General features: G+C 41.5%; 1 protein-coding gene across 6 annotated transcripts in view; it reads right to left on the bottom strand.

The window, feature by feature from the left end:
• HOOK3 (hook microtubule tethering protein 3) overlaps positions 1 to 14,633 on the bottom strand; it is an 83,398-nt gene extending 68,765 nt beyond the window's left edge. For 5 of the 6 annotated variants that reach the window (XM_017822461.1, XM_017822462.1, XM_017822463.1 and 2 more), the window contains exons 1-2: positions 14,512 to 14,633; positions 1,051 to 1,136 (exon numbers count right to left, since the gene is read on the bottom strand). In XM_017822461.1, coding sequence (XP_017677950.1) covers positions 1,051 to 1,136; positions 14,512 to 14,568 — 143 coding nt within the window. In that variant the 5' untranslated portion in view covers positions 14,569 to 14,633. Of the gene's footprint in view, positions 1 to 1,050; positions 1,137 to 14,511 lie in introns of those variants that run through there. The other variant, XM_017822467.1, reaches the window with a different exon arrangement.
• Positions 14,634 to 14,662: the final 29 nt, after the last annotated feature.

Below are 14,662 nucleotides of genomic sequence, written 5' to 3'. Positions count from 1 at the left end.
AGAGGGAAATTTGTCATACAATGTAAAAACGGAAGGAGTGTTTGATACACCTGATAGTTGTGCTGCCATTTAGGAGGAATGTGACGAGCTGGAAAAACAGGCTGACAGAAACCTTACACATTTCACAAAGGTACATGCAAATAAACACCATACACCAGTATATGCTGGGGGCCAACTGGCTGGAAAGCAGCTTTGCAAACAAGAAGCTGGGTAGAAATCAAGCTGAAAATGCTCCAGCAACATGTCCTTGTAGCAAAGAAGGCCAACGACAACCTGGGCTGTGTTGGGAAGATCATTGGCAGCAGGCCAAGGGAGGCACTACTCAGGTCTGGTAAGACTACATCTGAAGTGTTGCATCCTGGGTTCTCCAGTGTGAGAGGGACCCGGACATACAAAGTTCAGCAAAGGGCAAATAAGATGATTAACAGACTGCAGGATCTGTCATACGAGGTGAGACTGAGTGAGCTGTTCTGTTCTTTTAGCCTCAAGAAGAGAAGGCTCAGTGGGATCTTACCAATCCTGTGTATAAATAGCCTGATGGTTCCTTCTTTATACCCTCACATAATCTCAGTGGTGTCCAGTGAACAGGCAAGAGGTAGTGGAAACAAACTAAAAGACAAGTACTTCCAACTGTGCATCACTAAACTGACAGTTCCATTCAGTTTATCACAGAAGTTTTATTGCATGAAACTAATTCTAACATCACTGACTGCAGTTTCAAGCAATGATCAGGGCCAGTTACCTCATCTTGCACTGGTTTCAACTTTAAGTGTGAATCTGTAAGTTTAGTTTTAATCCAACTTATTTTCACTAAGTTCACCTCGAATAAACATCTCCCTAAAACAAAACTTTTTTTTTTTTCATTTAAGCTAGTTATCTGAAAACTACAGAGAAAAATCATATTAGTCATGTTCCAGTTTCAAGTACCATCTAAGCATAGGAAAAGCCACATCCTTATGGAATACCAGCCAAGACTGAACTAAAACACATGTAAATACAGAAAAATGTACGAATAATAAAACTTAGTTCATTAAGTAAACAATTCCTTACATTTTTTGAAGAACCTGGGCCATCACAACCCCACTCGTTAAATCTTCCACGGTCTGGCATGGTGCCTCAACATTAAACGTCTGGATCTGTGGTAAAAAGGAAAAGGTTATTTTCTTTTACTTGAATGTCAAAGAATTTTCAAAAGTTTAAAAAAAATCCAGCAGTAGCAAACAGAACAGATTAAACTCCACAAGTGCATTTAGTGTACATGTCAGGTTTAAAAAGCTTTATATTTAATAGCAATCAACGAAAAGAACAGGGCTTAGCATCCTTGCTTTCACAATAAACTTTGCTGCAAATAACAGTAGTACATTCTCCAAAAGGCTAATTTTCCACCACATTTTCTACTTTGAAAAGTCACTGGACCATGCAAGTACTTCCAGAGCACACATTCAAAAAAATCCACTGTCTCAATTAACGTACGTAAGAAACTCAGTTTTTAGAAGTAACACTGATCACACAAATTGTTCATCAGCTCCCCACAACCAGAAGATCAAACGCAGAGTGACATATTCCAAACTTAATTATTCCCTACTATCAGACGGAAGAGAAGAATCAAGTGCTGCTACACCCTAATGGGTCTATGCACTACTAGTGTTCTGAATACTTCAGGGTGTTTTATCAACACTGTGACAGGCACTACAGTCCACAAAGCAAAGCTCTTTTCTTCCTTCCTCTCTTGGTGAGAAGAAAAGTCTATCTACTTCAGCACAATCTTTTTAATTGGTCTACGTTATTTTGAATGAACATTAATTTTAAATGACGTGGATGAGTTCTGTGAAAATAATGTTGATGACGTTATTTGGAGGGTATCTGCCTAATGCTCTCTGCTACTATCCTTCTCCTCGGAGAAGCCTGGGTTTATTTGTAGAAAGGAGTGCTCATATGCACCACAGACAAGACATGCTACAAGAGCTCTTACAGCTTCAGAGTACATAAATAAATACGTCAACCAATTTTTTTCTGAACATAATGTACAACCATTCCTGTTTTAGTGGCATTTGAAACAGTAATACTGGTCAGAGTCATTTCCCAATAAATACCCTTTATGTATGTGTCTTACAATAAAAGACAACTCATGTAACAGCGGAAAATTTTGCAGGTCCTTCTCTGAAGAGAAGGCCCTCAAAAAAACCAAGAGCACAACAGTCAGATTCTCACAATACACTTTGGAACGTCATGTTAGCATGCCAGCAATGCCACTTAACATTTATTTGGAGAACAGGCACCTAGGTGAATGTTCCTTTCTTTCCTTTACTCTGGAAGAAAAAAACCTAGCATTCAATTAGGAAAAAATCCAGCAATGATATCCACGAAGAGCCAAAAAAAACGAGTCCCCAGAGTATGTTTGCTGATCAAGTTCAGCTGTGACCAATGAATAGTCACAAATGATGTCCATGTTCCAAAAGCACAAGGATTCACATGCCATTGAGAATACTAATGTTTTTCATAGTTAGATGACAAAGAACAGAAAGAAAGGCTGAAACTAACATGACTTGTTTCTTCACATACACTTAAATTTCATAAGTGTATTTTATTTGCTTGTATATTTCAATTGTGTCAAATTTATGCTGCAAAGCATTTATTCAAATCTTTAAAAAAGAACTGTATCCTTTTCATATCCTTCAGAGATATGATAGTATCTCTGTTCTCTTCAAAACTCTCAAGTTCTCTTCAAAAACTCTTCCATAAAACATCTTTACAAATTTATGTCAAAGTTAAACTCCTATACCATTCTCATATAGTTCTACAGTATCCTAAAGTGCTCTAGGAAACAGCAGAGTTCATTTTCTAGAAGGGACAAAATGATAAGAATGTGGCAATGCAGAAGCAGAGTCCAGCCATGGAGAAAAATAAGCAAATTTTTGCGTGCATGTGGGTGTGAGTCCCTGTGAACAGCTATTCAGTAACACCTGTTAAAACAGTGCTCTTCCTCTGCATTGTGATTTGTTTCCTTCTGGGAGACTTCTCTCTCTTCCTGCTGGAACTGCTCCTCTGCTCCTAAATCCTGAGTGCTTTGCAATACGGTCCCCATCGTTAGTTGCACAAAGCTGTCAATTAATTCCCGTTCCCTGACAGGATTCTTGGATATTTTTCCCCAGTATCGCTATATGGAGCCCCGACATCATGTGTGTGGGCCCACATGAACCTCATGAAGTTCAACAAGGTCATGTGCACGGTGATGCAGCTGGGTCAGGGCAACCCCTGTTATCAGCGCAGGCTGGGGGATGCATGGATCGAGAGCAGACCTGCAGAGAAGGACTTGGGGGTGCTGGTGGGTGAGAGGCTGGACATGACCCATCAACGTGCCAACCATATCCTGGTTGGTTCATCAAAAGAACTCTGACCAGCATGTCAAGGGAGGTGATTCTCCCCCTCTACTCTACTATCATGAAACCTTACCACCCTTAGCACAAGAAAGACATGGACCTGTTGGAGCAGGTCCTGAGGAGAGCGACAAAACTGCTCAGAGGATTTTCCTCCTAGGAGGAAAGGCTGAGAGAGTCAGGGTTGTTCAGCCTGGAGTGGAGAAGGCTCCAGGGATCCCTCACTGTGGCCTTTCAGTACTTAAAGGAAAGGTGGGGACAGATTTTTTAACAGGGCCTGTAGAGACAGGACAAGGGCTAATGGTTTTAAACTGAAAGAGCGTAGACCCAGGTTAGATATAAGGAAGAATTATTTTATGATGAGCGTGGTGAAACACTAAAGCAGGTTGCTCAGAGAGGTGGTAGATGACCCCTCCCTGGTAAGGTTGGACTGGGCTCTGAGCAACCTGATCTAGTTCATTAGGTCCCTACTCAAGGCAAGTGGGATTGGACTATTTGACTGTCCTAGTTAGGACAGCTGAGATCAGTTCATCATGGTATGGGTTTAACCCAAAACTGTGTATTCTATAGCCTTCCATGCCATTTCCCAGAAACTGTTGTCAATAGACTATTCACACCCTCCGCCCATAGAGCCTGACTCCTCAGGCTATAAACTAGGTGTTAAGAGGCCTGTGAGATAGGAGGATGCTCTTGTCCTCACACCCTTTATGGAAGTCCCCGCTCTGAGCCTTTTATGGAACTCCCCGCTCTGAGGGAAAGATTGACCATTTCTGCCTGAACTGGAGAATATATAAACCTGGAGTTTCAGAACTTTTGCAACCACTCGTGGGATCCAGAAGGAAGACTGCAGTTCATCGCTCTCAACCTCAGCTGGACTGCAATCACCGCTTCTGACCAGACTGCAACAGCTCTCCCACCAGCAGGTTTTTCCCCTCTCCCTTTACTTTGGGCTCAAGCGGGGCCCAGGGAACACCACTTTGTTCATGCCCCAGGGTACTGGGTTGTACATGTGGGTTTTGTGGGTTAGGACCAATTGTTTGTTTGTGTGATTGTGCTTGCTGTGTTGTTTTAATAAATTGTTATTCTGACTTGTGGTCTCTCCTTTGAGTTGAGTTCATTTCCCCTGCTGGTTGACTCTTAAACCAGCACATTGACTTTTAAAGGTCCCCTACTACACAAACTAATCTATGATTTTATAAGAAAAAACTCTTGAAAAAAAAAAGGGAGGAAAAAAGCCCAACCACTTGGCTCAATCACTACCTCTAATAGGCCTTCACATCTTTTCATCAACTAAGGGTTCTTTTATTTAATTTTATTAGATATTAATCCAGATCTCTGATCCACACAGACACAAACTTGAGCATTTTTATACAAACCTTAAAAGAAGGAGTAGCAAGTAACTCTTTGAATGCAAAGGTAGTTATCACCAGGGACTAAATAATTGCTTCAGGAAGAGACAATACCTTAGAAAAATCTGAGTTACAGTTCCCAGTTACATATATGACTAGTAAGGATTTGTTATCTACTAGGGATAGGATGCAAAAATGTATTCCATGAAAAATGCTTTTGATATGAAGGTCAGAGAACTGGATAAACACTCAGTTGTCAAAGACAGTAGGAGAAAACTGGGATAAAACTTGTGATGGGGAATCCAGCATTCCCCGAAACTTCAGGGGAAGAAAAAGAAAAAGTGAAAAACAAATAAAGCAACCTCCTTCTACATCAAAGAAAAAAAAATTCTTCTTTCTCTTCTCAACACTAAGAGATAATGAAAGACCTGCTCTTTGCACAGTGATTATATACACTGTTTGGTTTTTATTACTGATGCAGTTGCATAATAAACCTTCTAAGTATTCTTTTGAAATAATACCTGAAATCATTTTTAGTGGTTCTTAGCAGATAAAACACTGTGTGACTGGTTACCTTATGCACAAACACAACAAATGGTAACACCCAGTTTCCAACTAGTTATTTATCAGAGTGGTGGTGGGTTTTTTCCAATTATTAAATTGTTCTTATCTAAACCTGCAAGGCTTACCTTTTCTTTGTAATTCTCCTCCCAACTGGCACAGGAGCGGGGGGGGGAAAGAGAGCACCCGTATGATACTTAATTGCCAGCCATGGTTAAACCATGTCAACGACAGTTTAGAATTATTTATCCACTATTTTCCTATGGTTTTGGAACTGACTATGCAAGCTTAGAGCTAGCTGCCATGTAGAGCCTAGAACAATACTGTGTCATCACAGAAGATACAGATCACACATATAAGACAGGGAGAAGCGGGTGTGAAAGGAGACAAGAAAGGAACCAGCCTCACTGGGCTGGATGCATAACACAGACCATTAGCAAAAACACCTGAAAGAGCAAACTACCAGAGAAGATAAAGGAGGGCTGGATACTTCTGTCTTTGTACAGTTACCCCATATTACCTACAAGATCTGCAACAACCTCATTAAAACAAATTTTACTCAGCTTCAATACCTGGAGGAAACCAGAACATAAATTCTTTCCACAATGGCAAGCTAATTATGTTCTTCACACACAGTTCTCCTTCAGATGCTGAATTCTTGTATTTAAGACACACCTTTCAAATGAGAATTTGACTCCTATCCTATAACCAGATCCCGTGCTTCTAGATAACTTTGATCCTTGTTCACCCATTTTTCTCCTCATAGTTGGTAGCACTGCTATCTTCTGCTTGAATAGTCATGGCATAAGCTATTTTTTCATGCTTTCCAAGACAACAGCAGACTGTACAAGACAAAAAATGGGGAAATAGATTTCTAATAAGCAACAGTTTTATTCCAGGATTTGAATTTCTGGATAGTTCCACTGAGTTTTAGGTTTTCAGACTTCTATTATTAAAACCTCAAGAGACACTTTGCAATCCAGCTGTAACGGTAGGCACTCAATTAGCCAAGGAGTGAAATGGCAAGGTTATTACATTACTGGCCAGGCAAGGGATACTTTTGGGGGAAGGACTTGAATGCTAATTTTTTATTAATTTCCTTCTCATTTTATGTATACTGTATTTAACCCCAAATATCTAAACTGGTCAAACCCATGAAAGACCTCAACCAAAACACTTCATTCTAAGTGCAGATTTTCAAAAGATTAAATATTTCCCTTGCAGAAACACAGAAGTGCAGAAAGCAGAAGATACACCTTGACTAAAGGTTACTTACTAAAGGACTTGGGAGATGAGAGAGCCATGACAGCTTAAGCCAGTTGCTACTGCACTACCTTGGCATTGCCACGAAATTGCTGCTAACTGGAGTGTTCAAGTATGACAAATCATTACAATACAATGAACAGAGTCTCAAGTCTGAATGGTATTTGGTTTAACCATTTCAGAAACATTCATGAGAAGACAAGCTACCCTACCAACTCCTGGGGTAAAAATGAATATATTCCTTTGAGAGCCAGGGGAGTCAACTGATGAAAAAGAATTCTACACAGCACTTGTAATGAAGATAGAATGAAAATATAATACATAATAAGAAGGCCTAACAGAGCACCATAAACCAACAGTTCTTTCCAAGCTTCCATCTATTTCATCATGTTTTATTTGAAAGAAGTATTTACCAATTGATGATTTATCTTCTTTTCTCAAAATACAAGCTACTAATAAAGTGCAAAATTGCCAAACATTACCTCAATGCACCTGCATTTGTAGGATACAAACATTCATCCTCCACCAAGCACCAATGAATTTTAGAAAGCCCTAGAAGAGCCTTTTAAGACTAGGAACATCTTCTCATGGAAAAAATAAAAAAAAAAATCACAAATGGTAGGGTTTACGGGAACCACCGTAAACTCTGCTAATCAGAGTACAAAAATTTCCATCTCTACTACCCAGAGATGACAAAATAACACACTTAAAATGATGTAACATTAAACATGGGAGCAGCATATCTTCTGTCTTCAGTATTCAGACTCACAGAAACCTAGATGATAATCCAACAAATAGAGTTGGGATGCATGAAGTTTCACCAAAGGAGGATAATGAAACTGTCCTCTAAAAGTAGGTGTTCAATGCAAATAGCAGAACAGTGCTCAATGAACAGAAGAGTGAAATTCTTTTTATTCTGAATGAAGACTGCTAGACTACTAGAAACCTGCATAGCACCAGGCAAATGTGCCCAAAATGATCCATACTAAAATAAACAACAGGCTGCAGGGCAGAGCTTCTATGTGATGGCATAAGCCCAAGTAAAGTCCATTAACTTCTTGGCTAGTGGCAAGCCAGAGGAACTTTCCAAATTTATACATGTTTCTAATATTACTTCAACAACAACAACACACCAAAAAAAAAAAAAGTGAACATAAGTGACACTTTTCCCTTTGCAAAATACAGAAGAATAACAATTATTTAAAGCCTATGACACCACCTTCTCGCAGATATAATACAGAAGAGAAATGCTGTCGCTGTTGACAGGTGAAATAAAGAACCCAAAGGCACAGAAGATGAATCCCAAAGCGCTAAGTTCTACTTAAATATCATCTGCACAAACTTCCTGATCAGTGTGGAAACACAGGCTCTCATAGGATCACAAGAGTAAGAAAGATTTAGCAGCTAAAAGATAGGATTCAGAGCTGGCACTAAGTTTTCATCAGGATAAGAAATTTCAGACTTAACAGATTCTAGAACTGTTAACACAAATGTATAGCACAGCACTAAAACCAGCATATCTTGCAGTTCAAGTCTTCTCCTTTTACTTATTTATATTTCAACAAACATTTTCCTGAACTTCATGGAGACTGTGCAGGTAAGCAGAACAAGATTTTTTCAGACCAGATTCCATGATTCCTTAAAGAAGGCATTAGCCACCATGTAAAAAGGCAGCCATCTTTTGACATGGTCCATAAAATAAAATCATCTAAACCGTGCCAGAGTGATCAAGTCCTGCTGTTTGTGTTCTGTTATTTGTTTTTTCCCTAGCCACAAAAAGCGTGGTAGAATTAATAAAACCTCAAAAAAAACCCTAACAAAGAAAAAAAAACACCTCCCCATAAAGTCTGTTGCAGTTGATCACACACTTTCTTCTACTTATTCTTATATTGAAGTAAAACTATGGATACCTTGCTGCCATGGCAAAAAAGTTCACTCAAAGGTTTATCTTATGTAATCCTGGAATGTAGAAAAGGCTGTAACTCATTTACTGCTTTGCAACTCTGCAATGAATAAAACACAGATGCTCATTTCCCAGATTTATTGTCCCCAAGACATAAATCATATGGGCCATAAATATGCATTTGTTGTTTAGTTTAAATATCTTAACTTAGCTACTCTGAAAGATTTAGCTCCAAATAGTCAACAGGACTTCCACAGAGGATACAAAGCACTTCACTTTCAGTGTAGTATACAGTTGCAAAGAAGCTTGCAGCTAAACAGCATGAAAGAGCCTTAAGAATTCAAGGGCTGAAGCCCATTATTACCAGATTCACAATGCATCTTCTTGTGCAATACTTGCTCCACTACCTGCACCACTCAAAAACATTTCCTGTGTGCCCCCTTTGAAAAGTTCCCATCCCTCTGCGGCCCCAGCTAGTCCACTGAAACACAACTCCAGCTTTGTATTCATTCAGAAGCTTTTGCCTGCCACAGGCAGGACTGGAGTGCTGGCCCGACTCCCCCGCCTTTAACTGTAGAGAGTTTTTCCCTCCACCTTCTCCTCTTTTCCATGTTGTCTCTTTGTTCCCTGCCCTGAATTGGAAGTATTAAGTAACTCACAGGAATGACTTTAGTCACGTATGGCAAAGTAAGGGAACAAGAAGAACAACACATGCATACTCTGCAGGGCGGGAAACCACTACCAGCAGTTCGGGGAAGGAGTTAATCCCTTTCCCTTTCCTGTGTGGCAGGACCTACCAGCCTGTTGGCAACAAAAGCCACAAGGACATTACTACCCTCTTCCCCTCACTTCCAGCCACACATTCCTGCCTTAACCTTGTGCTAGTGTAGTTTGTCGTGTGGCAAATAACCTCGTTGTTTGTTTTTTTTTTTTAATTAATCACTAGGACTTGCAAATTAAATTGATTAAACAACCCCAGACTTAGGCTCTGAAGCTAGGGGCACTTAGCCAACCAAATCTAGGCAAGTCTTTCTAAATAATCACAGCACTCAAGAGTCAGGCAAGAAAGCAGAGAGCAGCAAGGGCAGGGGAGAGGCCCAAGACTCAGCTTGCAAGTCTGATTTGCTTTATAGAAGTCAAACACATTGCAGCAAAAATTTCTGATGGTCAAGGGAGAAAAAAATAACAGAACATTATCTTACAGTTCAAGGGCCTCAAAAAATGGCCTCACAATTAACACAGACGATTGTGCATAATTCACAGTTTGACTTCATCTCTCTGAAATAACTGCTTAAGTATTTCAGAAAAGATAGAAACAGATTTCTCTCTGCACCTCCCACCTCAAGATTAACAAGATAACAGAAAAGTTGTTTCCTTTACACTGTTTAAGGTTCACAGTTCCTAGCAGCAAAGTCTGTTTCTTCTCTAGGCAACCCCTCACCAAAAAATGAGGGGGCAGAACTGGGAGCTGAAATTGAGCACATACTAAATCATAGCTAAATGTTTATTTCTCCAGAGAACTTGCAATTGCTATAAATGTATCACCATACAGAACAGCTCTTCAGAAAGCAGAAAACTGAAAAAAGGCAGAATTTGGGACAAGGCCCCAAAGAATGAAAATCTAACACTGTGTCAAAACGCATATAACAAAAAATACCTGCAGGTCCAAATTCTGTCTCCAGTCTTCCTTCTCTTGCTGCCTTTTAAAAGATGGGGGAATAGGGAGCAACACACGCAAACTTTATCTTAATTATCTTTAATTATTGTATTCATATGTTAGTAGCCTCCTATCACCTGCTTTACAATGTAATCTTGAAGAGAAGTTCCTCTGCTTTTGCTTGACCTCTTGGCAATAGGTTAAAAAAAATCCCTATAACCTAACAATGGTGCTAGACACTCCAGCTCCTTCAAGCACAGCAAATGTTACACTCAGAATATCACTGTCTCAGACAGCTATCCCTTTAAAGGGTGGAGCAATAAATTCTTTACCATATCAGTGAGAGGTCATAAAAAATAAAAAAAAAGGTTGCTCAGTCCACTGGTCCTTCATATCAGTTACAGGGGCTGTGATTCTGCCAGGTTCCTCAACCCATAATCCATGACTGTTGACAAGCTCAGGGTGTTTTTTTGCTTCTATCTAAACAGCAACATCATTCAAAAAAACTGCCTTCTTGACTCGCTGTCATCATGAGCACAATCGAACGCTCCTGAAATTTGATTTTTTTTCAAGAGGTAAGAGATGCTGATGCAATTCTATCATCAAAAGAAAATGAAACCCTACGACTTTGTGGTCAGTGATCAAGGACTGGAAGAAGAAAGAATTTAAACAGGCTTAGCAAGACGCCTACGATCTTGGCATCTACAAGGAACCAGAAGAGCACTTAAAAACATAGATGCACAGGATCAAGAACCACATAATCTATAAAGAACATAACTGGACAGTAGCAGAAAATAGCTTTCCCACTAATTTCCAGCAATTTGATTCTCTCTGAAAAGGGTGCCTACCAAGCATTTAAAAGCAGCCTTCCTGAGGAATCAAAATCTGTTTCACCACTTGCTCACATGGTCTCTATATTTCATACCAACACAGACAAATCCTTCCAGCTGGGGATAGGCCACCACACAGAAGACAGAGATACAATGTACTGAAGAGATTTTTCAGCTGAAAAGGAAGAAAGGTCAAAGGACTCATATCACATAAGTGGCCGAAGTGCTTCTAAAACAGAAGGTGCCAAAGCAGGGGCCTTGCAGTGTTTACAAAGTTCTCACTTATCACAGAAGTTTTAACAGAAACTATATTCGGCCTTGAGGGTTTGAAAAAAAAAAGAAAGCAGGCAAGACACAGCTCAGTGGAGGCAGCACATAGCAAAATAAGAGATATTCATCACAATGAAAGAAGTTTCGTGACACCTTCACGGCAATTTGCTACTCATAGCCACTCAGCAGTGACCTCATTGAGGAATCCTACTGTTTACATACCAGTGCTAAGCAATCTTTTCGGTATCACATCTTAGTTCTACGTTAAAAAAGAAAATTTCTCAGGTTGCACAGGAAAAGCCTGTACCCACCACACCGACTTTAGAGAAAGACATTTTAAAGTGTAACTGCCACAGGCACATTTGACAGCTCTCCACGTTTTAAGAAATGCCTTAGCTATGTATCTGAGTGGCGGGCAGTCCTGACGCTACACAAAAAGAAAAAAAAAAAACCACAAAAAACCAAAAACAAACCAGAAAAACCCATTTGTTTATATTTGGACCATTCTTAAGTTTTAAAAGAAAAAAGACATTGTGAATCTCTATTAGATACGCTGAAACAATTTTAATGTTATTGTAGCTTCACCTCAATAGCCACATTTTTCTAAACTGCCCTGGCTGAAGTGCATCTTGGATAACAATCTCATAGCACACAGAAGAGTCTCTGAAGAGGTTTCTGGGAGATTTTTGGCAGAGTAATAGTTCTGCAATTACAGTAGGTTGGAAACACTGCTAAAGTGTAAATATCAACTTGGAGAAGTCAGTATTTGGCCTCTGGTCCTCCGTTCAGTTTTGCTCAAGTCACCACTACCCTGTCTGCCTGAAAACAACATCATGGTCACCTGCTAAAGTGGTAGAAAGCCAAAGCTCACCCAGCTGTTTAAAATCCTGAATGAAAATTATTTATGAACCCATTTGATGATACCGTAAGAGAGGTGAAAAAAAAAATGAGAATCACACCCCAAGTTAGAGCATAATGACAAAATTGGCATTGGCAAAATATTTAAAAATAAACCAAAACATATTCATAGGTAAGCAGCCTGCTCCAGCTTAAACATACCAGAATAGGAATCACAGGCATGCAAGGTAAAAGGCCTGAGCGATATTCTCCTTCATTAAAATCATGAGTTAGCAGAGGGAGGAACGCTTTCATCTCGCCCTGTATCCATCTGAGCAAACATTCAGTTTAGGTTGAACAGGTTCTCAGACGTGTGGAAAGCCTTATCTATTCAAAACACAGACAAACCTGTTTAGGTACGTCTGTATGAATGTTAAACAAGCAACCTGGGAGGCTAAACCAGTTTTCAGGAGCAGCCAGCTTCTCTGGCATAATGGGAAAAGGCTGGCCATCCCAGATACACACAAACTGCTATTAAGACAGCTCTACTCTCCCATCTAAATGAACGGTTTCCCAAGAATCATTATGGGATTTGAGAGAAGGCCAGACAAAGGAAAAAAAAAAAAAAAAAAGCCATCTTGTTTATAAACACTCAGTTTCATTGAGGAACAAAAAACTTCATTGCCTCTTTTGCAATTTTCATGTATCCTGGAATAAACTGAAATCACCTCTCTGAAATCGCCATTTTTTTTAATTGAGTCTGTTTCAAAGCCACATTCACATAAAAAATGACAAAACTGTAAAAATAACCCATAACTTCACACATTCATCTCAGAATCATGTTGACCAAATCTAAAGCTGTTTAAGAGGATCTACTATTTCTGCTGACCACAAAAAGATAAGGCTAGTTTCTTCATTAGCTCAGTATCTGAGGGGCTGCAAAGTTGAGAATTGTAAAGGGACCTGTGTGGACCATTACTACAGAGAGGACCAGACCCCACAGCTTTTTTTATAGGTACAGCTTTAGGACTGCAGATTATAAAGACTGAGCCTCTCACTCAGCCTTTCTTTGCCAGTATTGACACACATCGAATTCCTCATGTTGGGACTTCCATTCCCAACTTCTGAAAGAGAAAGCATGGAAAACCAAAAGCAAGACAAGTGGCCAACCATAACAAAGATGCTAAAATTGGCAGGAATATGAAGGAAAGAGAAACTCAGTTACTTATTCCAGACTTGTATGAAGCACTGGGGCACATTCTTCCCCAAAACTTCGCCTTCTGTAATGTCCAGGCCACTTGCTCACCTCTAACAATTAGTGAATTTTCCTTGCTTATCCTTTTTGACTTTCACAGAGAAACCTAACCTGTCATTCCCCAGGAACTTACTCATCACCATCTGAGCTTCAGTCAGCTCTGGTCTCTCATACACCAGATGTCTGAAAATCTCTGTTTCTCTTCAACAGTCAACTGTACTGCAGAGTTTCATAAACGAGTACTTCTTTGGCATTTTTTTTTTATAGAGGGGGGAAAAAAAACTCCAAACCCGCCACAAAACCAAACCCGGTCGTTCCAAACAACTAACCACCACATCAGCTGCTACAGAAATACAAAGTTTTGTGGCTGTGTTACACTCCCTGCTCAGGTTACAGAGTAACTGCAAACCCAGCTAAACGTCATTATATTTTGGCTGCTCTTGGAGTGACAGTGTAACCTGAAGACGTTTTTGGACCAACCTCCAAACATTAAAACGGGATAAAGTAATTCTTAGCATAAAATCATAGAATCGTAGAATGGTTTGGGTTGGAAGGGGGCACTGAAGATAATCTTGTTCCAACTCCCCTGCCGTGGGCAGAGACATCTTTCATTTAGACCAGGTTGCTCAGCGTCCCATCCAAGATGGCCTTGAAGACCTCCAGGGACGGATATATCAACCGATTAGGTTTATACTGTATCATCCTCGACTTCGCCGGTGGAATTTTGTCTCTCGAGACTCAAGCGCTGCTTAAATACAGAGAAAAACAAGCAGGCGGAAATACAAGTTTCTGGTCAGAAACGGGGCCGAGAGCGGCGGGCGGGCCAGAACAGTGGGGCAGTGACACACGGACGGCAGAGCGGGGACAGGACCGGGGACAGGACCAAAGCCGGGGCCCGCAGCTGACCCGCACAGCCCGGGCGCTCCGGCGGCGCTCCCTCGGCCGCGCCGGCCCCGGCCCTTTGTTCGCCCGCCGCGGGGGCAGCGCTCGGGCGGAGCAAGGCCTCGCCGCGGGCACCCCCGGAGCGACAAGACAGGGCACGGACAAGGCGAGGCCGGTCCCCCGGGGCCCCGCAGAGCCCGGCTCGGGGCGGGCTCCGGGGCGCGGCGCCTCTCCCGCCGCAGCGGGGCGGCGGCGGGGCGGGAGGCGCCCAGCGCCGCGTCCCTGCGTCAAGGCCCAGCGCAGCGCGGGCGGGAGCGCGGCACTCACCCAGGTGAGGAGGCTCTCGCCCAGCTCGGCGCGCTCCAGGCTCTCCACGTTGAACATGGCGGGGCTGCGGGGCCGCGGCCGGGTCGGTACCGCCGCTCCCGCCCCGCCCCGTCCCGGGCCGGGCGGTGGCGCCCACACGTCACCGCGCCCT

This window comes from Lepidothrix coronata, unplaced genomic scaffold (assembly GCF_001604755.1).
Source record: "Lepidothrix coronata isolate B3197 unplaced genomic scaffold, Lepidothrix_coronata-1.0 Scaffold98, whole genome shotgun sequence".
Taxonomy (NCBI): domain Eukaryota; kingdom Metazoa; phylum Chordata; class Aves; order Passeriformes; family Pipridae; genus Lepidothrix; species Lepidothrix coronata.
The sequence above is the reverse complement of the archived record's forward strand: the minus strand, read 5'-3'. Positions and strand labels throughout refer to the sequence as shown.